Source organism: Mastacembelus armatus, chromosome 15 (assembly GCF_900324485.2).
Source record: "Mastacembelus armatus chromosome 15, fMasArm1.2, whole genome shotgun sequence".
Lineage (NCBI taxonomy): Eukaryota > Metazoa > Chordata > Actinopteri > Synbranchiformes > Mastacembelidae > Mastacembelus > Mastacembelus armatus.
Window position 1 is genome coordinate 12,291,371 of NC_046647.1, and position 22,609 is coordinate 12,313,979.

General features: G+C 38.2%; 1 protein-coding gene across 1 annotated transcript in view; it reads left to right on the forward strand.

Moving 5' to 3' along the window:
• The window catches only part of hpse2 (heparanase 2), a 51,560-nt gene that overhangs the window by 9,744 nt on the left and 19,207 nt on the right, over nt 1–22,609 (forward strand). Inside the window, exons 4-5 of the mRNA XM_026309611.1 lie at nt 18,554–18,727; nt 19,981–20,152. Of these exons, the coding sequence (XP_026165396.1) occupies nt 18,554–18,727; nt 19,981–20,152 (346 nt within the window). The remainder of the gene's footprint in view (nt 1–18,553; nt 18,728–19,980; nt 20,153–22,609) is intronic.

Here is a 22,609-nt window from a genome sequence, read left to right on the forward strand (position 1 = left end):
CACTGAGCAGGACGTACATAAAGGCAGAAGGTTAAAAATCTGGAAAGACAAACACTAGGAGCAGGCACTGAAAGGGGAATTTAGTGAACATCTGTGAATGGCTTGAAAATGTTTTCATCAAAACAAACTAGCACAGCTGTCTATAGTCAGAGGGCCTCTAGTTATAACTTTCTGTTTTTACTCATTTGAAAATCAAAACATATTTTCTTGCAACAATGGGAAACATGCTCCATCCTTCCTATTAGTTCTGCTATATGACTCCTCCCAGCCTTTTATTAACTTTTTTCCTAATCTTGTGTCTAAACCCGCTTTGTAAGGAAGAAGTAGAATAGTTTCTCTAATGTCTGCCTTATCTCTGTTTAAAATTCCCTCTGTGAACATGCGCACACCCTCGCAGACGGCAGGAACTGTGATGGATTGAGTGTTTGGTGTTGCAGCTGCTTCAGTACCCGGTCTATTTCCAGCTCTCTGTAAATGCACATTTATGAGAGTTTCTCCTGCCAATTTTCACACTGTAACACAGCAGTAGAGCAAGTTGCTGTGAAGACAGGGGAATAAATATAATCAGCTTTGATTTGTTAATATTCATAATGATATTTTTGGATATGAAGTCATTGTGGGCCTAGGAAAGACCATTAAAAGTGTGTGTATATTTTTACATGTAATAAATTACCTGTTTGTTTTACTGTACCATCCAAATAAAAGTCATATTTCTGCAGTAAGCAAGTACACATCTGAACATCATCAAATTCATACAATAATCTTGAACAGTGCTTCTGAACTGAGCTATTCAACAGAGATTTATTTTTGTCTCTGACTGACTATACAGTTAGATGGATAAAAATAAATATTCCTCTTTTAAGAGGTTATTAACCATCTATTAATTTAAAATTTGTGTTTTGAGGAGACATTTTATACTAATGTCTCACCTGATGGTTTAGTATTTGCCTAAATCTTTTGTCTTTTTACCATTTTAGCACTTTTATTTTCTAACTGAAGCAAACCTGTTTTTTACTGAACAGCTTTGTATGTATTAAATTAATGCTGTTTAAAAATGTAAAATAAAAGAAAGCTACTGCTTTTTGTAAGCTGAATTCATGACATTTTTCAACACTTTTTTTTTTCCTTTTTTAAGGTTAGTATTAATAATTGACAGAGAGAGGGGTTGCATGAGATACTGAGGAGGGGGAGATATAATATTGGTCTGTGGTCACATATGAGCAGTGATTGCTGTAATGGAGTCCATGAAAATACAAAATTGGGGTTTAAAATGCCATTTAAATGGACAAGGCCTCCTCTTCCAAATTAGGTTTGCGTTCTGCTAAGTTTGGTTTTAGGGTTATTTGTGGCATTAGATTACATGATGCCAACAGTCAACACAGTGATTATGTATTAGAACCAGATCCAAGATTGCTGTGAAAATTACCAGCAATGCTTCTGGCGTGAACCATGCGCAACAAATTGAAATTGAGTTTGGCCATTAGAGCCAGCTACTGAACAAAACAAATGTTTACGTTAAACTGAAAAAGTCATTCTTATATTAGCACTGAAGTTAGTAAAATTGACTGTTAAATGATGAAAAAGGTTTTTTATTTTTGCAGTTAAACTTTGTACAGTATTTTAACTTACTGACTTAAATTGAACCCCATGAACTGAAATATGTCTGTGTGACACAAATCTTGTTTTATGTTTTCATTCAAAACTGTCTCTACAGCTCAGCAGAAAGATTTTAGTGTCATATATTTGTGGTTTTCAAGGATTTAGTTCAGTGCATTTGCCCCCTCGGCAACCATGTGTATCTTTTTAGCACAGTTCTGTTTAAAGTAGCATTCATTTTTAAGTGCATCTCTAATAAGAATCATTCTTTAAATAACTTGTATGATTAGATTACTCATGATCATGTTCACAGTGAAAAGGTTTGGACCCAGAATTAAGCCCTGTGGCACACCACTGTAACCACTAGAGTTTCACACATGGAGGATTTTTGCAACACCGAATAGCACCTTCAGACAAAGGAGCTCTGTCAAAACGTGAACATGACCCTATATTTTATGTCTGTTAGGCGGAATATATAACATGCTGTTTTTCGATCTTACTTGTCACTTTACAATTATGAACAGTGATGTAAGCGCAGCGTGACAAACTCTTGATTGCCAACTGCCTGCTTTTTTTTCTTTACTCTTTCCACATGGTTCACTCAGATCCAGAAGTGTCTGTTTTTCCTTGATCGAAAGAATACCTAGTGTTTAAATCCTGAATGGACAGAACATGTAATTCCATGTGTTTGCAATATGCCCTAAGACAAGTGCCAGCAACCTGCAAATGAATGTCATTTTAATAGCCTGATGCATGGGAAATGTTTGAAAGCAGTCCTTCCACTCCTGTGATTGTTTGGCATGACAGCCAACCTCCACATTTTTCCTCAGAACTCTAGAAAACATACGTTTTGTGTCAAATTTCAAATCATGGGACCGTGTTCTTTGCTGCTCTGAGTCAGTTCATACAAATGGGATGGACCTGTAGCAGGACTCTTGAGCGTTTCTCTGTATGTGTGTGTGTGTGTCAGCTCTGTGGGTCCAGATGAAGTTGTTATCCTGGGGGGAAACATGCCTCCTTCATTACCAGTGAGACACATTTTATTTCCTTAATTTGACTCTCAGCCTGTCATCCGTTGTTTATGAGATTGCCCTGTGTGTGTGTGTGTGTGTGTGTGTGTGTGATTGTGTGTGTGTGTGTGTGTGTGTGTGTGCGTGTGTGTGTGTGCGCGTGTGTATGTGGATCCATATATATTCATTGTATGTAAAGTTAAAGGGCCAGTATGTGCCAAGGAAGCTGTAACAAAACTTTAGCGAGGTGATCTGACTTGGTGTTTAAGGATGTTGTGCTAATGTTTCTTCTTCTGAATGCTTTCACTTCAATTCAATACACCTATTAGTGTCACACAAACATCATTTATGCAAGTGTCGGTGTGTGCGTCTCTTTGTCCCTCCAGTGAGAAAATACAGTTTAGTCGCTAGTGTAATCAGTAATCATAAGTAGGGATCGAAAGACTTCAGCAATTTAGCGTGATTACAATAAAAAAAAAATGTTGATATTGCATATAGCCTCAGATATAACTACCGTGGAATATTGTCACCTCGTTTTTCTTTTCCCTGACTAATCGAAGATAGTCCTACATGGACAGATTTTCTTGTGACCATTTCCTAGACATTCTTAGTCTTACTCAGATGACATTTTTTTTAAAACAAATGTGGATTTCTGTTGCATATGTCTTCATCTGAGCTTAGGTTTGACGTTATCACCATGTACACTTTGCATCCTTCTTTTGTTCACCATAATCTGGTTGTTTAGTTTTCTGTTATGGTTGGAGTTATTCATTTTAATAAAAAAAATATTTGTTCTCTTTAAAAAAAAAAAAAAAAAAAAAATGTTACTGTATGTGTTTGCCCACTGAGGTGCTGCTAGCCAGTGTTGATACTCCAGCACCAGGCACATTAATCTCACTGTGTGAAAGCCCCCATATATTACTGTAAACTCCAGAAAATGGTTGCATAAGAGTTTGGCATGTTTCTTCTTTGGCGACTTGTGAATCCTCTTTAATTCTGCTCTTTTTTTTTTTCACTCTGAGCATATGGCTGGTTGGATTGTGTTGGACCTTGTCAGAGGCCATCTATCACTCCATGGTGTCCTGCTGAGTTGAGATTCGCAGCACAGCTCTCAGCCCTCAAAATGAGAAAACAAGAGCAAGAGGGAACAAAGCAAGATTAAGAGAGAGGAGAGAAAGGGAAAAGAAAGGGGGATGGAAGGAGTAAGAAACAAAGTTAACTGCAACAGACACATGTCAAAAAGAAAAAAGAGAAGAAAAGAATAGGTAAAATGAATAAAAAACAACTAAACTAAATATAAAGATGAATAACACATTTTTCATTATATGTGGACCAACAAAGAATGTTCTCGGAACCAAACCTTTTACCATCCCAGCTCTGCATTTAGGGATGTTCCCAGGCTAAGGCCCAGCTGACACCTGTGGTGTATAGCTGGGCCTTCAGAGTTGAAGTATAAGGGCTCAGGCCTCAGGAGCTTCGCACTAGTTTGACTCTCCAACAGCCTCAGAGCACCAATCTTTAGGACTCTGTTAAGAAAATGTCTTTAATTAAAAGGGGTGTGTGCAAAAACCTTTCACATGCCTCTAACTTCAAAATATGCATTCATTTCTGGTTACCTCTGACAGTTACAAATGGAAATCAGAGCCATGTGTGTTTCGTATGATTTCATATTTCTTAATAATTCTTAATTACATTTATAGCAAATCTATAATCAGATGTCAGAGAAAATCAACGAAGAAAAAAACACAATAATTGAGAAAACATGTCTGTCCTTGTTGAAGGGTTAAGTAAGAGACTAAACTCTACTTGCTCCAGCGGCATCACTGCTGGCTGTGTCTGACCTCTGACCCTCACATGAAACAACAACATGCATATGCCTGAGGGATACGTGAAGAAGCTGCTTCCTAATTGTTCTGTGTGAAGATGGTCCTCTTAAAACATGCTTCTGTTACTTGTTAAACACAAATGAGAATAAAAGATGAAATAGATTTCTTGCCAAGAGACATGTCCCTGTCCTCCTATATACTGTGTACCACACCACGGGCTTGAAATATCCCAATCATAATGAGTAATATTTATAATGCTGGTAAATTAGGACTGCACTGGTTGATCCATTACAGAATAGTGCTGGTGATTTTCCATTTCCTTCATTTTTCACAATGTGTTGTGATTAGTCACCATAATGACTGTCAATCCAGAACCTGGTTTAGTTTGTCAGTGTTATAGACCTCTGTTGTTGTCCATAAACCATTTAAAAACACACCTGTGAGCCACACTACTCCTCTGGGTGTGGCTCTTAGTGAAATGCGTGGGGTCTGTCTTTTTTCAAAAACATCTCTAAGGGCCAAGAACAGCGTTAACTTTGTGCAGTCAAGGAAGTCCGAAAGAGTCAATTGCTTATGTGCCTGATCTCCACCAGCTTCTCGGGATGTTAGCTCTACACATAGCACCATAACACAGATGGATATGCTAAACACGATTCTGGATTCACAGACATTACATTGAGTACAAGAAAATAGTTGTTCATAACATCTCTCTATAGGATTTATGGGGGAATAATCAAAAAGTAGAAAATCACATGCATTGTCCTTTAAAGGATTGAAATGATTGTGTTTACATATAGAGTGACAGTCTTTCACAAATAGGTTCAGGCTGCATAATAATTTCAAGAAATAAAAAGAGATACTGTAATTCTCATCATGGATGGATCTAAGCAATGGATTCTTTTTCTCACTCACCTCGAACATCAAACCTCTAATGTTACTGTGTACAAAACAAGCGAAGGCCTGATATCCTGTTTTCTTCTAGAAACTTCAAGCCTACAGGTGCCCAGCTACCTTCCAAAACAATGATTCATTGCAGACATTGTCAGACAAACATCCAAATAACAAACAACCTCAGTATCCAAACAACATAATTCAGAGATCCAGGAAACAGCTGAAATAAAAGGAGACTGACTTCAGAGCAGAATTGTCTCATTCAATTTTTGGGGGAATTTCTGTTTGATGTTAAAGATAGTGATCACTGAACAGCTTTAGGTAGTAATGGATTACAGTGTTCCTTTTTGTTTACACCTGTTTTCACTTGAAAAAGTCTCATAAACTGAAGTGAAAATGGTGAACTGTGTATTTTTAGGTCAGATGGAGCTTCGAATACATATTTAAGTCAGAATCTAGGTCTTTGTCAGAGCCTAGATATTTGTTTGTAAATCCTAAAAAGAACATGCTTGAAACTTGGACATATGGAAGCCAGTTAAGTCTTGGCTGTTAGGATGGTAACCTACTTTTACTGAGACCAACAACAGATAGCGGTTTGGCTACATCTTAAGATCAGTCACCTCCGGAAAGTTTATTGGCTCATTAGAGGGGTAATGGAAGCTTAATGTTAGATGTGTGACCAAATTGTTTTCTTTCTCATTTGCCAAAGTCTCTCTGTGTTTCTGTTTTTGTTAATTGGCTTAAATATCCAGTAATTGGTGCCTTGGGTTTTTATTTAGAGATTTTATTAGATGCTGGGTGATGTGTGTCTACAAGATGACAGAGAAAATATGTAAACTGTTTTATGGTCTTTCATCCCTTAAGCATTGCAGCGCAGTTAAAGCATATTTAATTGATGTCTTAACTGTAATGTACAGTTGTTTATGTGTTGTCAAGAAATAAAGAAAGAATGAAGAACGAAAGAGAAGGGATGGAAGGAAGAAACAAAGCACTGCACGAGGCTCACAACTGCATCTCATACACTCTCTCATAGCTGGTTGCCCTCCAAGCTTTTTTACACTGGAGCATTGGATTCTGAAGGAACTCTGCTCTGCGGGGCACAGTGCTTTGTTATTGAAGGAATTTTATGAGTCCATAAGTGTGAAATGAAATTTGCTTTGGTCAGAGGAGTCAAGCACGGAAAGAAAAAGTGGAATTGAATTTTCAGTGGTATTTTCCTCAGGCTTGCATTCCCTTAGGGAGTGTACAGGACTGCTTGCAATGGCCCAGGCAAGAAGAGGCCAAGCGAAACCTTTCCTCGAGGTTTTGAACCTTTGCTGTGAATGGCAGGAGCTGACACCTCTAACCAGGAGCAGATGCTTGACTGGCTTCGCTTGGTCCTTTCCCTGGCAGAGTAGGAAACCTGTGGTCTGATGCAGCCAGCTTACCCCATTCAAGACACTAATAGTCTTACTCTACACTCATTCTGCCCTAACTCCTTGTAAATCACTAAACCACTGTAGATCCAGATAAGGCCTAGGAACAGAGTCAAGAAGAACATTAGCATAATTTTAGTGATGCTGCAGGTGATTCTGTCCAATTTTTTTTTAATGAATCCATTTATTTTTTTTAATACACATTTACTATAATTCCCCTTTTCTTTTCATAAGCCCCTGAGCTCAAATATATAATTTGACCAGGATTTTCCAAATAAAGAAAAAGTTTTGTAAGAGCCACACTGGCAGAAGTTGTAAATCACTGTTTGTAATCCTTATCATAAACGTGTACTATAAAGTATTTTAAAATACATATTGGTATCTAAGAATAAATTAAAATGCAAAACTTTTCTTATAGTAGTATATTACTTCAGACTCACTGAAAACAAATTCTTTATAGACTCATAAAGGGCAGTGTTCAGGTAATACAGATTTTGTGTTAGTTTTTCCTCTAAAATAATTGAATACAGTTCCTCCTCTGTTTAACAGTGTTCGAGAGAAGACAATGAACATATAACAGAACACTTTCCCTTTTAGCCTCTCCTGAGCTTTCCGTCTTCCCAACATGAAACATTTTTGAAATCCTCCAGATGTAACCTAAACATTGTACCCTTACCAGATGTGAGCCAGTTTGTCTGCAATGAGTCATTTAAAATGCACCTTATTTTGTTTAAACTGGCCTATATATGTATGTGTATATATATATATATATATATATATATATATATATATATATATACACATATATACACACACACACACACACACACACACACACACACACACACACACACACACACACAGAGAGATAACATATCTTTGTTTACTAATTTACTTGGATTTGCTAAAGGACTTCATCTGTGAATTTTACTTTAGTGAGGTAGCTAATTATGGTGAGCATTTTTCAGCACCAGCTACTTTCTTCACAAATTAAACACATTTTTCCAGGCACCGTGTTAATATTTAGATATATTCAAGTGTTTTGCATCATCCAAAACATCCTGTAGAGAAGTCTGAACTCTCAAACTGTATGCGGCATTGGTGCAGAAGGATACATAGTGAAAGAGTCTGGGTGCTTAACTGGTCTGCCTCCAGTCCAGGCCTGTCACCCACTGAAAACATTTGGCACATTATCAAGCAAAAAATATGACAAAGGAGGCCCTGATCCGCTGACCAGCTGAAATCCTATATCAAGCAAGAATAGGAAAACATTTTGATTTCAAAACTAAAGCAACTGGTTTCCTCAGACACTGGTCTTTTTGCAGTGTTGTTAAAAGGAGCAGTGATGCAACACAGTGGCAAACCCTGTCCCAAATTTTCATCAACATTAATTTAAGATGAACATGTGTATTTCAAAACAGTTTCAAAATTTGGCATTTTGTCTTTAAATAGCCTGTTTACAATTAACTTTGGGTTGTAAAACACCTGAAAGTCATTGCATCCTGTTTTAATTTACATTTTAGAGAGTCCCAAAGTTTTTTGTAACAGGTATGTGTAACAAAAAAGCACAACAAGGCTGAGAAATTTTAAGAACTACAATTTTTGCATTACTTGGGTTTTTTTTTTTTTTTGCATACAACACTAAATTGTGTAAATCACATTGATGAAGCAAAAATGTGTTTATTCAAAATTATGAGCTTGCAGAAACAATTTGACAGATCATTTTTTTGTCTCAGTATTTTTTGAGGTTTTCTACAGTGGTTGTAAATTAATTGGTATTTATTTGTATTATACAGAAACAAACGTGCATGATTAATTTCAGTTCTGTTAGCATGCAATATGGTTTTTGCATTAGTTGAAAGCACCACCACAAGTAGGCTGTTAAAGCACTAAAGCAGTTTTTTGCTGTTTTTCCAAACCTCAGACTTCTAAAAAGACTTAATTAACTGAAGCACAATATTGGAACAAATCAAAATCTCCCTTGCATGCAAACATCTGCCAACACCCCTTAGTGTAGATGGAAGGCATAAATTAAGAAAAAAATGGTTTGAAATGTGGAAATGGTCTCAGATTCCTATAATGGTTTGCGACAGACATGATCAGCAGGTGGTTTGCCTACACATACATATCTGGGAGATATTTGTTAAGGTGAATTGCTGGAAAATGTCCTTTTCTCTTCATAAACATTTGACAGGAGTATTCATCACAGTTCTGGGACAAGTCCCAGCTCTGTCATAACATGTTGCTGCAGAAACCCAAATGGGACTTAAAAGTTAAGAGTTATAGGATGAGAGACGGTGCGACTGGCTGAGGCAGGTGCCCCCTGTAGTGTTCATCCTGCATGGGCCAGCAATTTTTTCTTTGTTTTTTTTCTTTGATTTTTTTTCTTTGTTTTTACATGAGCTACATTGCTTTAGCACCAGGTCATTCTTTTATCACAGTGATAATAAAGTATGATTGAACATCACTTAAAATGAAAAAACACAAATTTATAGCTTTGACAGATGTTTTTGCATTATTCAAAACTGTACGAAATTATCAACTTTGCACCGAATGTTTAGACTTTTTGATGTATTAGATACAGATGTGTCAGAAAAATGTCAATAACAAATATGTTATACATTAAGAAACTTAAATATGAAAACACGGCTAATGTACATGTTGTAGGCTAATGTGCATTGTATAAAAATTGTTTCCTTATCTCACTAGCAGACATTAGTCACATCTGTAGCACAATTATCTCAGAATAATTATGAAATTATTACGTAAACATATAAAATGTTATTCCATGATTGATTCAATTATTTTTAATTAGGTCGATTATAGGTCATTATATTTAAAATAACAAATAGTTTAAATAGCGTGGTCAATACACTGCATAGTAGCATTCAGAAAAAAACATTTTGTAATTCTGCCCAGTGTCTGATATTATAACTGTATAATTACCTGCTGTAATGCAAGCTGGTGATTCTGTAACTGTTTAATCTGGCTCTGCTTGCTCAGCTGAACACAGAACATCCAGCTTAACTGAAGCATAAGTAATGTGTGTGGATATAGTTTGAGAGGGGAAGATGATTACTGTGATTATGGTGATTATTCCGGCAGTGAAAGGGAGTCTGGTACACTGTGTGTTTTCTTTGCTACCCTGCTTGGGATCTGGTCTTCATAACCCTCATCCATCACCCAGCCTGGGATCAAAGATACCCTTCCTGAGCTGGGAATGTAACAGATGTCCATGGACAAAAAAAATCCAAACAAATTATTTGGTTGCTGTTGGTTTGCAAGTATTTTTCAATTTTTTAACATAATGAATTTTAAGGTGGTAAAAGAGGCGTTTGTTAATGACCTAAAATTGTTCCTTTTTGGATGAGTAATCAGTGATCTACACTGTGTTTGCAGCCTAAGCAAGTGTTTTGTGGGAAAGGCTGCAGACCTTGTTTCAAGTCCAAACTCTTTGATGGTTGAGGGGCAGTAAAGCCCTGGGTTAGTTTCTCTATTGTTTCATTCTATCTGCCTGAAGGAGTCTTGTTTCTCTGCAATTACAGAGCAATCACTACTCAATTATAGCCTCAGCAGAGGTGTATGACAAGATGGCTAACTGGATAAGACGTGAAAGCTTTACAAGCACTCTCTTTGAAGGTGACAGTGTTACTAATCTCTGCTAGTAAAAAATGTCAGGTGTGGCTCTCACACTCTGTTTTTAACAGATCTCGTCTTATAAAAAAGAAAACATTGATGGTTCTGGTGATCAGATTTTATGAGTTGAATGAGATACTGCAAACACTGTTAAAAATATACCATTCTTTGGTATATGCCAACTTTGTTTCATATGTCCTGTAATATAGTTCCTTTTAAAAACTTCAAACCTTTCCCTGTACATAAACTTTAGTGTTTCTTATGCTACAGCATGTAAGTCTGATTTATAAATAACTATAGATGTCCTGTGCTAGAGAAAACACACTTGTCAAATGGCCAGAAACATGCAGAAGAGAGATTGTTAAAAATATTCCTGGTTTCCTAATCTGGAACTGCATGTACTTGTCAGAATGTTATTGTTCCTGTGTTTAGGTAGACAGAGAAATTCTTTGCACACAGTTATCATCAATTGACTGATGGTGACAATAACAGCCAGACAGCAGTGGATGACATAACACAAAATGAGCAACAGACTGCAAACAAGAACTCACATTAGCTTTGTAGCTAACATGTCCCTCTGTTCTGCAAGTATGGACACATGTCTGATGCTGGACCTTGGTTTGCTGAAGGACCTGTCAAACAAACAGGTTATCCATCAGGGATAATTGTACTGCTGAAGTCATTTTGCAGGAAAGATACAGTAGCTAGAGCTTGTCACATGAAACACATATAGCAAACATAAATCCTGCACATATTGATGTGTTTGTAGTTGTTTTCTCTCCACTGTGTATCTAAAACAATGATATCATTTCAAGTTGTCATTGCTAAGGTGTTAGCAGACAGTTGCCTAATTACACAGCCAGCATTCTTTCAGAATTGTGTTTCTGGCCATCTAACCTGTGTACATCTTAAGTTCACTAACTGAAGATCCTCAGATTAAATCCTAAACCTGCTAAATGATCCACTGTGTTCAACATCTAGTCACTAATTTTGTTTTGCTGCTGTTGAGTGCTGAGCAGATAGTGTTCAGTAGTGCTGTCTTTTCCTTCCCGCAGCAGCTGGAAATGACACCGAAGAGGAGTTTGACAGTTTGAATGCTAAAGGAGCATTTCTGTTGTATTTCAGAACCCAATATTACCTCTCCATGATAAAACAATGTTGACACTGATTTTCATATGACTTTGACATCAACTTTGTTTGTAATTTCACTTTGACTTTAAAAGTCACAGTTTTGGATTGTAGAAATGCACAAAAAAAGGAAAAAACACAGAACAAAACAAACAATTGTACTGTGGGTAATTCTGTCTGCCTAAGACATATCATAATTAAGAGATTTGTTTGTCTTAGAGATTAACTTTGATTTAAATTCATAAATTATTAAACAGCCTGTCAGTTTATATTAACCGAATGATTACCACTATTGACTCATGGTAACGGATGTTAAACTCCATGTTCTTTGGTTGTGTTTGGTTGTGGTTTGTAGGTAGCTTTTCAGTGCACACTAAGAGAAGTGACATGGTGATGTTGCTCTCCTGGAAATTGAATACGTCCACACACCTTGTTTCATTACCTGCCAAACACAGTGAGGTCATTAGTATCTAAGAAATGTACTATTAACATTGCCAAACAGATGTGAAAAACACTCACACCCCATACACACGTCCTCACGCCCTGTTCCCCTGACAAGTGGTTTATGTTACGTGGGTCAAAGCTAATGAAAGATAGCTAATGTTAATTTGTCCACTCTGTGTCTTTGATTTGTTGTCCGCTGCAGTCTGTTGCTCAGGCGGAGCATGCACACCCACAGGGCAGCAGAGAGGGGACGTACTTTACATAGAGAGCCGTTTATGTTAACATACCACTCATCTTACTCACCAACTGAAGACTTGCTCGTCATCTCTTTACACTGGGTCCACAGAATAGGGCCACACGCAGATCTGTTCACAGCAAATTCACAGATTGAGGTAATCTCTCTCTCACACTCTTGTTTCCACACACACACACACACACACGCGCATGCGCACACACACACACACACACACAAACATCAGTCCCCCTCTACTAACAGAATTGAAAACAGGTGCCCACCACATATCTTGCATTCTTCCAAAATACAAAAGTGGTTTGACCTGAATGGTTTTGCTGGAGTGGAGCCACCCTGTATGAAAGAAGAGTCCATGTGGAGATGTGTATGTGTAAACATGCAGGCGTTGGATTCTGTGCAACACGCTGGTGGAGCAGCACAGTCTTGCACTATATTGGAACCACATTTCTCCCTCTGCGCAACCCTAACATGCAGTGTCAAGTTAACGTCAGGGTAAGTCGCAGCTACGCCATGTGAACATAGCAAACCACCACATTTAATAGCTTTCGATACAGTGGTGGTAACAGTATACTGGTCTGGCTTTGACTGATATGGATGAATGATCAAACTGCATTGATAGCTGTTCTTCAATTTTTGACTATATTATTAAAAAAGGCAAAATGGAAATATCAATCTGATGATGACCTTGCTTCAGTCACAGTGTCTTTTTCTGCAACCACAGAGGATCTGGTTAGTGGAGGGACTGGTCGAATGAGAAACATAAGGCAGAGAATTGCTAGGGAAAGCGCTGGAGCTGGTGGAGCAAAAAGGTGGAAGCCATGATGGAGGAGCTTTTATCAGTTTGCTTCCCAGTCCTTTATGACTGGTCATCGTGTTAGTCTGTGACTGCATGTGTGCACGTGGTGTTTGTTAAAATGTTAAATTACCCCATGTGGTAAAACCTTAAATACTGTCATCAGCAATTGTCCCCAGCATGTTAAGAAACAATTTGATGGATTCACAGTCTAAGAGCAGCCGTTTCCTCCATGCTTGCCCCACTGAGTTCAAAATGCAAATATATTGTGTGAGTATGTGTGTGGGGGGTGTTTCACTGCACACCAGCCGATGTAATGTGAGTTGTTACAGCTGACAGAGAAAATTACAAGCATCTCTTCTCTAACCTGCGGGAACATGATGTAATTTCATGCACATGTATTTTTGCCTCAGAATCAATTCTTCTTTTAATCCACAAAGTATGAAATTATTATCAAAAAAATCAAGGTCACTGCCTCATGACATTGTATTTTGAGGCATTTTTTGAGACCTCATTCCCAAGCAGGTTGAACACTTAAGATGAATTTTAGGGGCTCTGAAAGCTTGAGTGCAACATGTGCATCTTTAGATATGGAAAAACACATTGTATCCATAAACAGGAAAAAAGGCTCAGAATTAATTTATCTAAACAGCCTTCTCCCTGTCTGCACATGTCTCTTGAGGATTCGGTTTTGATTTGGCTTTTAAAGCAAGCCAGAACTCAGCTCAAGAGTCTGCGTGCATGTGTGTGTGCATGTGTGTATACATGTGTGTATGCGTATGCATATCCACGCAGGCGCACATTCAAGACTGACTTTGATGGGACTAAACGTCCAAATTCACATTTGCTGTGGCAGTAAGCTGTGTCTGGCAACAAGTCATTATATTTCTCTATTGAATGAAACCAGAAACAGAAAACAAAGTTACTAGTGCTCCCTATTTTCTCTCCCTAGATGTAAATGATGGAGAATGTAGGAACATATCACCATTTCTAAAGTAAAATTTTGTCCTAGGCAAGAATTATTTTCACAAATCCATCCATCCATCCATCCATCTTCTATACCCGCTTTTCCTGTTCAGGGTCACGGGGATCCGCTGGAGCCTATCCCAGCTCTCTCTCGGGTGGAAGGCAGGGGTACACCCTGGACAGGTCACCAGTCTGTCGCAGGGCCACATATAGACACACAAAGACAGACAACCTCACACACTCACACTCACTCCTACGGGCAATTTTAGAGTCACCAATCAACCTGACATGCATGTTTTTGGACTGTGGGAGGAAACCGGAGTACCCGGAGTAAACCCACGCAAGCACAGGGAGAACATGCAAACTCCACACAGAAAGGCCGGGATGCGAACCCACGACCTTCTTGCTGTGAGGCATTTTCACAAATCAAAATCTGAATTTGAATTTGTGGGAGGACGTGTAAGAAGATTATGCTTGTTCCCTTTTTTGAAGACACGTTCATTTTAGTTGGGTGCACGTGCAGTTATCGATTTGACTGTTTTTGTCCAAATCAATATAGAAATGAGTTGCATTTCATGCCACTGCAGATGGAGGAGGAGCTATTAAGAACTCAACAAGCTATAGTTTCATTTCAACATTTCTGTCTGGTCTCCTTTTTTGGGTTATGTTGTTAAATAAATTGTGAAACGTTAGTTCATTAATAGTTGGCAGGTGATTACCAGGTTACAAGTTTATTAATCCTGTAATCATTAAAGAATTTGTTTTCCTTTCAACCTGCTTTTCATAATTTAGTTAAGCGAAGCTTACAGGACCTGTGTCATAAGTATCACTACAGTAGCAGTACATATGTCATAATTAAAATTGATTATCTGAGATTACCTACTTTTACCTAAAAGTAAAACAACACAATTTTAATCTGCACTCGGAGACACTGGAAAAAAAAAAAAAGTGTTGTCAGCGTGGTGCAGCAACAGAGAAACAACTTCATTGGAAACTTCAGTTGGGTGTTTGGTTGTGTGGGTGGTATATAAACCAGTGAACACTGTTTCTGTGAGTCCATACAGGCTCAGTGCACAGAATCCTATGTGTACCTCAGTGTTTGAAGGAATATGCAGAGCTGCAGAAATGAGGCATAGCGCTGACTGATGCTGCCGGCCTCTCTGCTTCACAGAACTGGCTTTTCTATCAGATAGACAGCTTGACAATATCCAGGCCCCACTATTTCCGCTACACACAAACACATGATCACGCCAGCGCACGCACACATACAGACACATACACCCATGTATGCACACACAGCTTTCCAGGTTTGCTCTGCTTGCTTCTGGCTGGATTGTGGATAAAAGAAAAGTTTGTAGCTGAGTTAGTCCAGTAAAGTCTGACCTCTCAGACAGACCTTCATTGTGTTCTGCGTAATCGAGACTTCTGAGACCCACTTTAAATTTTATTGCAACAGGAGATTCTGTTGTTTTACAAAAACTGCAAAGTGAATATTGATGTTGTGTCTGAGAGAACATTAGGTGACACTGAGATGTGCACCATTTGTTGATACCCTGATGCCTCTAATAGAGGTAAAGACATTTTCACTTTTTAAAAATTTTATAATTTTTTTGGTGTGAAACAGAAGATCATTTGCATTTTTCCTTTTGGGTGATTCTTTGATAATAAGTTCTCTTATTCCATTCATCTCCCTATTTCATTGAATCCTTACACTGATGTGACATATATATGATATGTGTGCTGGGCTGTGTATATACACATGGATTCTCACAGTGTCTTGGTAATGTCATTAGTTTCGTCTGAGTGAGATCACAGATTTGTAGCTTCAGGGCTTTCTGTATAGTGTCTGTAGAGGAACTCTTTCATGTTTGGCCTGGGTGATCTGCAGATTTCCTGACACCAGGAGGGGTGGATCTACCCAGCATCTTTTTCTCTTTGGAAGAAAGCATAAGATGCCCTGCTCTTGTCAGGCGATAAACGAGAGCTCTGCTGTACTGGCTGTAATGTTATACTTAATCCTCGGGCTAGTAGCTGTTCTAAATATGCTCCACTGAAACAGAAACAATTAGAGGGATGGTCTATGCCCAAGGAATTTTACTATTGTTTGTCCTGTTTACTCAGGATAAGTCATGGCTAACTGACGCTTAGCTAAAGTTTGTACCAGCTCTTCCTAACAATAGGCAACTGAAGCAGTAAGGGGATGTTTGCTTTCATTCTCAGTTTTTCTGCAAATTATTAGATTAGATTATTATTAGATTCATTATTTGGTCTATGAAATGTAAAGAAATAGTGGGGAAAAAATGTGTATTACAACTTTCCAGGAAGTGACATCTTTGTCTTGTTTTGTCTGCCCACAGGTCCAATACCTGAAAAGTTTCAATTGATTATTATGATATAACAAAGGGCAGCTGCATCCCCATCCAAATGAGAATATGAGAATGTGTGCACTTTTTTCACTGTTTCTGTTTTAAACATGACTGAAATAGTTATTAGTTGCTAATTAGTTTTCTGTACTGTACGTCGACCAATCGGCTAATATTTTCAGCTCTATGCATATAATTATTCATGTAATTACAGCCATTTATTTCATTTATTTTTGAATTACAGTTTGCATGCTGCAAAATACTAATAATAAATTTAAAAAAAACAAACAAAATGACTATAAAGCATTAAAGTCAACCTCATTGTTCAACATACCTTTAAAGTGTAGAGACACAAGAACGTGTGTTTTTCTGTCGCTGGTTAAGTAAACAGTAAAAGTCCCCAGAGATCAGACCAACACATAAACACGTAGACGTTTATTTGATCGTACAGGCTTGCATGCCTGCTTAGAGCTGCTGGCAAAGAAACAATATTTTTAGCAGCTTGATGCATCTCATGATGCTTTTATGATGTGTGTGTGCAGGGCTGCTCGCTGTGTCTTGGAGCGAGGCTGGTTGCCTTCTGCTCAGATCTCAGGTGAGGAAAGGCCTGGAATCACTCATCCTGACAGCCACATCTGGCGCTACTTTCTCTGTCCTGTTGCCCTCAACTCTCATTCTGCAAACGGACACCACTCTGATTTAACCACAGAGGGAAGGAGTTATGATAATAGCAGTTATGATAATAACGTTATTTGTGGTTATTAATGAGATGGAGAACAGACAGTTTACGCAGGAGAACTCTGAGGAGAGCTGTGTGCAATAAAACCATTGTTACTGCTACGTCTTTTTGTTTTCTGGCTTTGTCTTGCTGTTGCTGGAAAGTGAATTAATGCCAGGTGCATAAAGTAATCTTCCTGTTCTCTGTACAGTATTTCCTCTATGTATTATACATAACCACTGGTCTATTGGAAATAAAGTCTTGCAGTCAATGCTGAATTAAAGAAAACACCTTGAGCTTAACATGGGTTAATAAGCCCTGTCCAGTGTTCAGGTGGGTTCTTGCTCTGACTTAGGCCACACATTTATAGCCTCTTTCTTGTATCTGCTTTTTAAAGCTTGACACATATCCAGGAGAAAAAAACCTCCCATGCACCTCTGTCTGCTCATATATTGTCACTGGACAGAGCTATCAGTTGGCAAACTCAGCTAAACCTACATCTAAAGGTAATTTCCAGCAGGAACCACACTGGCACGCAGTCTTCATCTGTTTCATGTTGAATCTAGTAAGTAAAGGGCAGAGTTCAGGGTAATATTTACATTAATGGAATGAATCCAAACAGATTCAATGTCAAAATAAGAGCCTTATGTACCCAAAAATTACCTGCAGTCACACATTAAAATGTAAACAAAAATACTTTTGGCACTCTCACCATGTGCATATATCTGCAGTACGCCCTCATCTCAACCCTCATCCTTTGCTGCACTGTGAGTGCAGTGTGTTTTGATGGACACAGCAGACATAAATGTGAGTGAGCAGTCGGCTGCAGAACAGAACAATTCTGCGCTCTCTGCTTTGAGGAGCGCATCACCACAGGAGTCCATGATGGGAAAATCAGTCTGTCTGGATTCTCACTGAACGTTATAGAAGATGAGGCTGCTGTCATTTGTACAAATGGACACACACCTACAGAAATTCAGTACCTGGCACAAGAGTAAATTACAGAGCTCACATTTTTTTTTAAAAATACATATGTTACAATTTGCTGAGGTAGAAGAGTTTTGAAATAACCCATTTTCAGTCTTTTAACTAAACTGTTTTAACAGTTATGGTTTTTATTTTGGTGATTTTATTAACCTTTTCCTCCTTCTCTGCATTGATATTTGTGTTGTGTGAGTGCTTCAATACATGATACACCAAATATTGTATAGTAGTTTTTATAGTAGTTTTTGTACTCAAAAGTGAAAACAGCCATTTATCATATCTGTTCATATTTTCTTCACTTACACAAGAAGAAACCAGAGATACCTGCAGATACAGATAGTTATCACAACCAGAGCAGACCATGTAGACATGGTCATAGAACAGTTTTAAAGGGGATTCCTTGCAGCACATAGACATGAGAATCGGTTGATCAATGCGTTCCACATGGTTTCCATCATGTTCATATGGTCATCTGATCCCAGTTGCCCAAAAAGAATCAAAGTTACAACTGCTTTGTGGGTTTCTCCCAGCCAGGTCTTTAGACAAATTGTACAACTTTGCCGACTGTGCTGGTCTGCACCTGATCCTGGGTCTAAACGCGCTGCACAGAAACCCAGACAACTCCTGGAACACCTCCTCCACCCTGAGTCTCCTGAAGTACAGCGCTGGCAAGAAATACAACATCTCCTGGGAGCTCGGCAATGGTCAGTATGCTGCTTAACATGATAGGCTATGTGTATACTTTTACTTGTGCTGTAACTTGAGGTTATGACATTTTGCTGAGTATAATGTTGCATATATATCTGGGCATCATAAGTTCTTTGATATTTGATAAAATTAAGATCGATGCTTACAAAGATTTTAAAGGTTCTTAAAAAAAAAAACTAAGAATTGCATTGAGAAGTTTTTTTTCTGGAGGTGGTGGTGAGAAACATTTATATTCCGATCATTTGGTGCATACTTCACCGGGAATTAATTGAAGGATTTTCAATGAAGTACAATTTCTATGTCCGGAATTCTTTTTTTTTTTCTTCACTAAAACTTAAAAATGTCCTATGGAAAAAAAAAACGTTGAACATTTTGTCCATTTACTACACTTTTATTTACTGGTTTTATGAGCTTTGATAGAGACATTGTTTAGAGAATGAAAGTAAATGTTTGTCTATCAGTTTAAGGGTTAAGGACAAGGTTTCATTCAGGGATGAAAGGAACTGCTAGTCCTCATGTCATCCTAACCATCTGTGTTCATGGGGAGCTGCAGTGTACACAGAGCCCTGTGTTTGCCTGCTGCACATCACTTCATATTTTCATTTCATTTAATCTACAATAAAGCTCACAATAGAAACGTTTATTTTAGACTAAGCCTAAAAGTACCATGGAAAATCCCTTGATTGGACCATGTTAAATTTTAATGGGGACTTGAACCGTAGCGAAAGTAATCATTTCAAGTAAATCACCCAGACAGTGCAGATGCAGAGTGAATTTGGAGAGACTGAATGAGAAGGTGATCCTTTTGATATTTGCAACCAAGGTTCTCAGGAGTACAGCATAAACACAGCCACACACACAAAACTGACATATTTAAAGTTTGATTTTATAAAGAAAGACAAACACAACCTGGTGCTGATGCAATGCACAATCCTCTTCAGCAGAGTGGTTACAAAGCAGTTGGCCTGCATAAGTTTAGTTTTCCTCCTTTTGGGGAAACTAGGTCCATTCTCTCTTTGTTTTACTGATTCTGCTAGGCCACCCTGTGTGCTTGGACCAGTCCCCTAACACTGAGTCCATCTGTCTGTATTACTGTGAATTGCCCAATTATCTGTTTTTCTGCTAACTGTTGGACACTCTCTAGGAGAGGAAGATCAGACTACAACAACAGTATTTTGTGCCACCTCCCCAATGCTGCTTGTATATACTCTGTCTGTCTGCCTCACTGTATTCCATCTCCTGCTCCCAGAGCCTAATGCCTACCGCAGCATGGTGGGTCGTGCGGTCAACAGCACCCAGCTGGCACAGGACTACACCAAGCTGAGGACCCTGCTGCAGTCTGTGCGTTACTACCACCGAGCTCACCTCTATGGCCCCAATGCCGGGCGGCCCCGGAAGAATGCCATCCTGCTGTTGGATGGGTGAGTCAGCAAGTAAAACACTGATTGCCCTGGATTCCACTCCTTGTTAGGCTATCCGGCTGGAGAAAATGGGGAAGGTAGTGGAAAGTATGCTGCCGAAGTTTGGGACTTTTATTGAGCTCTACTGTGTTTAATGCACACGTACACACACGTTGTAGTAGTGTTCACTGTTTATGGGTTTCCACTCTGCAGGTTTCAGGCTCTCAGGTCCAGTATATCATGTCAGCCTAAATAAAGTGTCATCTGATTGATGACGTGACGGCACAAAGTCCCACCTGCTGGTTTTATCTGGAAGCTCTGCCAGTTTTGGTTCCACTCCGATTGCTTATCTAGCAGCCTTGTTAGATGTCATACCTTTACTGCAAAAAGACTGTGTAAGCAGTTTGAATTCTTTTCACTTAGGAGTCATTGATGCTTTACCATTTTCCACGGTGACTACTGATTCCATTGAGCTCAGTATAAACACAACTTTAAGAGACATACAAATGTACTTATTGTACTGATACTGTCAGAATGAACATTTTGACAAAGTAATATTATTGCAACATGTTAATGTATTGTGTCCTGCCAAAACAAAAATGGCATTCACAAGCTATGTTTTTGAAAAATTAAGCACAAAAGGGAAACAATACACAAACACTGGCAGCATGAAATTCTAATATGAATTTGGTAGCTTTTCTGTTTTTTGAAATATATTATCACATCAATGTAATTTTAACAAAAAGCCCACTCAATTTGTAATGACTTTCTAATTTCAAGAATGTTTAATGTACAGTAAGCATATGTTCCGAATAATTTTAGGCCAGTGATTGTCTGAAAAGTATTAAATCAGATAGATTGGAAATGGGCATTACTGCAATTGATATAAATTGGTGTAGATATGATCTTTAAAGCTCTGAAGACTTAAAGTGCAGCTGAAATGAAACTGCAGTTTTGTCTGCTACAGCATACATATGGTATCTGTAAATCACTTGTCCTGTTTTCTTTGAGGAAACAATAAGAGAGAACTTTATAGTTTATACCCTTTGGTTTTATTGATGGTGCCCCATAATATTAAATTAATTAAATTGAATTTTGATATCTGTCTGGTTAGATCTGGATGGAGACTGTTTTTTCAATACAGGCAATCAAATCTTATACATGCATAAAACAGTAATGCCAGCATTTTATCATAGACAGTCCAGATGGTCACAATGAGCCAGACAGCAGCCTGCTGCACAAGGCAAGAGCTACAGATTTTGAACAGCTCACATCAGCTTTACTGGCCCTTGTTGACTAACTTGAGCACATCTTCTCCTGCAGCTTAGCTTATTGAAACAAACATTCACCAGGGAAAAGTACACTGCTAACGTTAGTTTACAGGCTGGATAGCTAATTAGCTGCTCAGCTGCAGCACATTAAACAGCATGTAAACATACCTGCAAATGTTTCCACTTACCTAAATCAGAAACAAACCATATCCCAAACCCCGACGGCTTGTCCTCTGAAATTCTTAACCTGACCTCAGCTTTATACTAACCATAAGTTATCTCTCCTAATCCTAACTAAAACCTAACCAAAGCTCTAACCCTAACCAAGAAAACTCATTTTACTCAGTCAAAGACCAGCTGCTGTCAATCAGACACACACACTCTCCACTGAGACTGATGTTACCCCAAATATCTTTTTTCTTCATTTCAATAACACACCTCTGTTAACAATACATTTAAAACATGTTGACGACATTCTAGGCTACAAAAAGGGATGACTGAATGTGATTTAAGTTGGACTGTAAAGATGTAACACGAGCATCCTCTCTCTTATTCCCTATAGTACTCAGATCAGATCAGTGATAATTAAACTCTGACGTTGACAGTGTGGTCTGTGGAACAGGTCCAATCATGTCCATCCCCTTAATTGAAACAAGGGCTCCCCCTTAAATACCAGTGTAACCCCTGGGTATGTGGGCTAGTTTTTGGTGTTATTGCCTGCCTTGGTTTGTTGAAAGTGCTTTCAGAAATGCTTCCTCAGCTCTGTTGACCAAATAGATGATGACATCTCTCATATATATTTATCACTTAAGCTTCTCTAGGTGTCAAAATGGAAACAAACTTGAATGAAAGTGGCCCTGTACAAAAACCACATTGAAACTCAAACCTATGAATATACACAACCCTCAGTATTGAGTGATCCAAATAATAAAGATGAACTTTCTTCCTGAATAAGTAAATATCTCAATAATATCAAGAATATAACATTTGATTTGAAAAACAAATTTATAATGTTTTATTTAAAGAGTGGCAACTCTTACCTATCGTACCCCATTTAGCATTTAGAAACAGTATATAAGCAGTGAATTAACTGGTTATTAAACACTAGTCACTAATAGATAGTATAGGAGTTTATTCATGTATTTATCAATCTCTATGACTCCCCCTGAGGGCACCTGGAAGTTGTGGTACTTAACCAGATAATAAA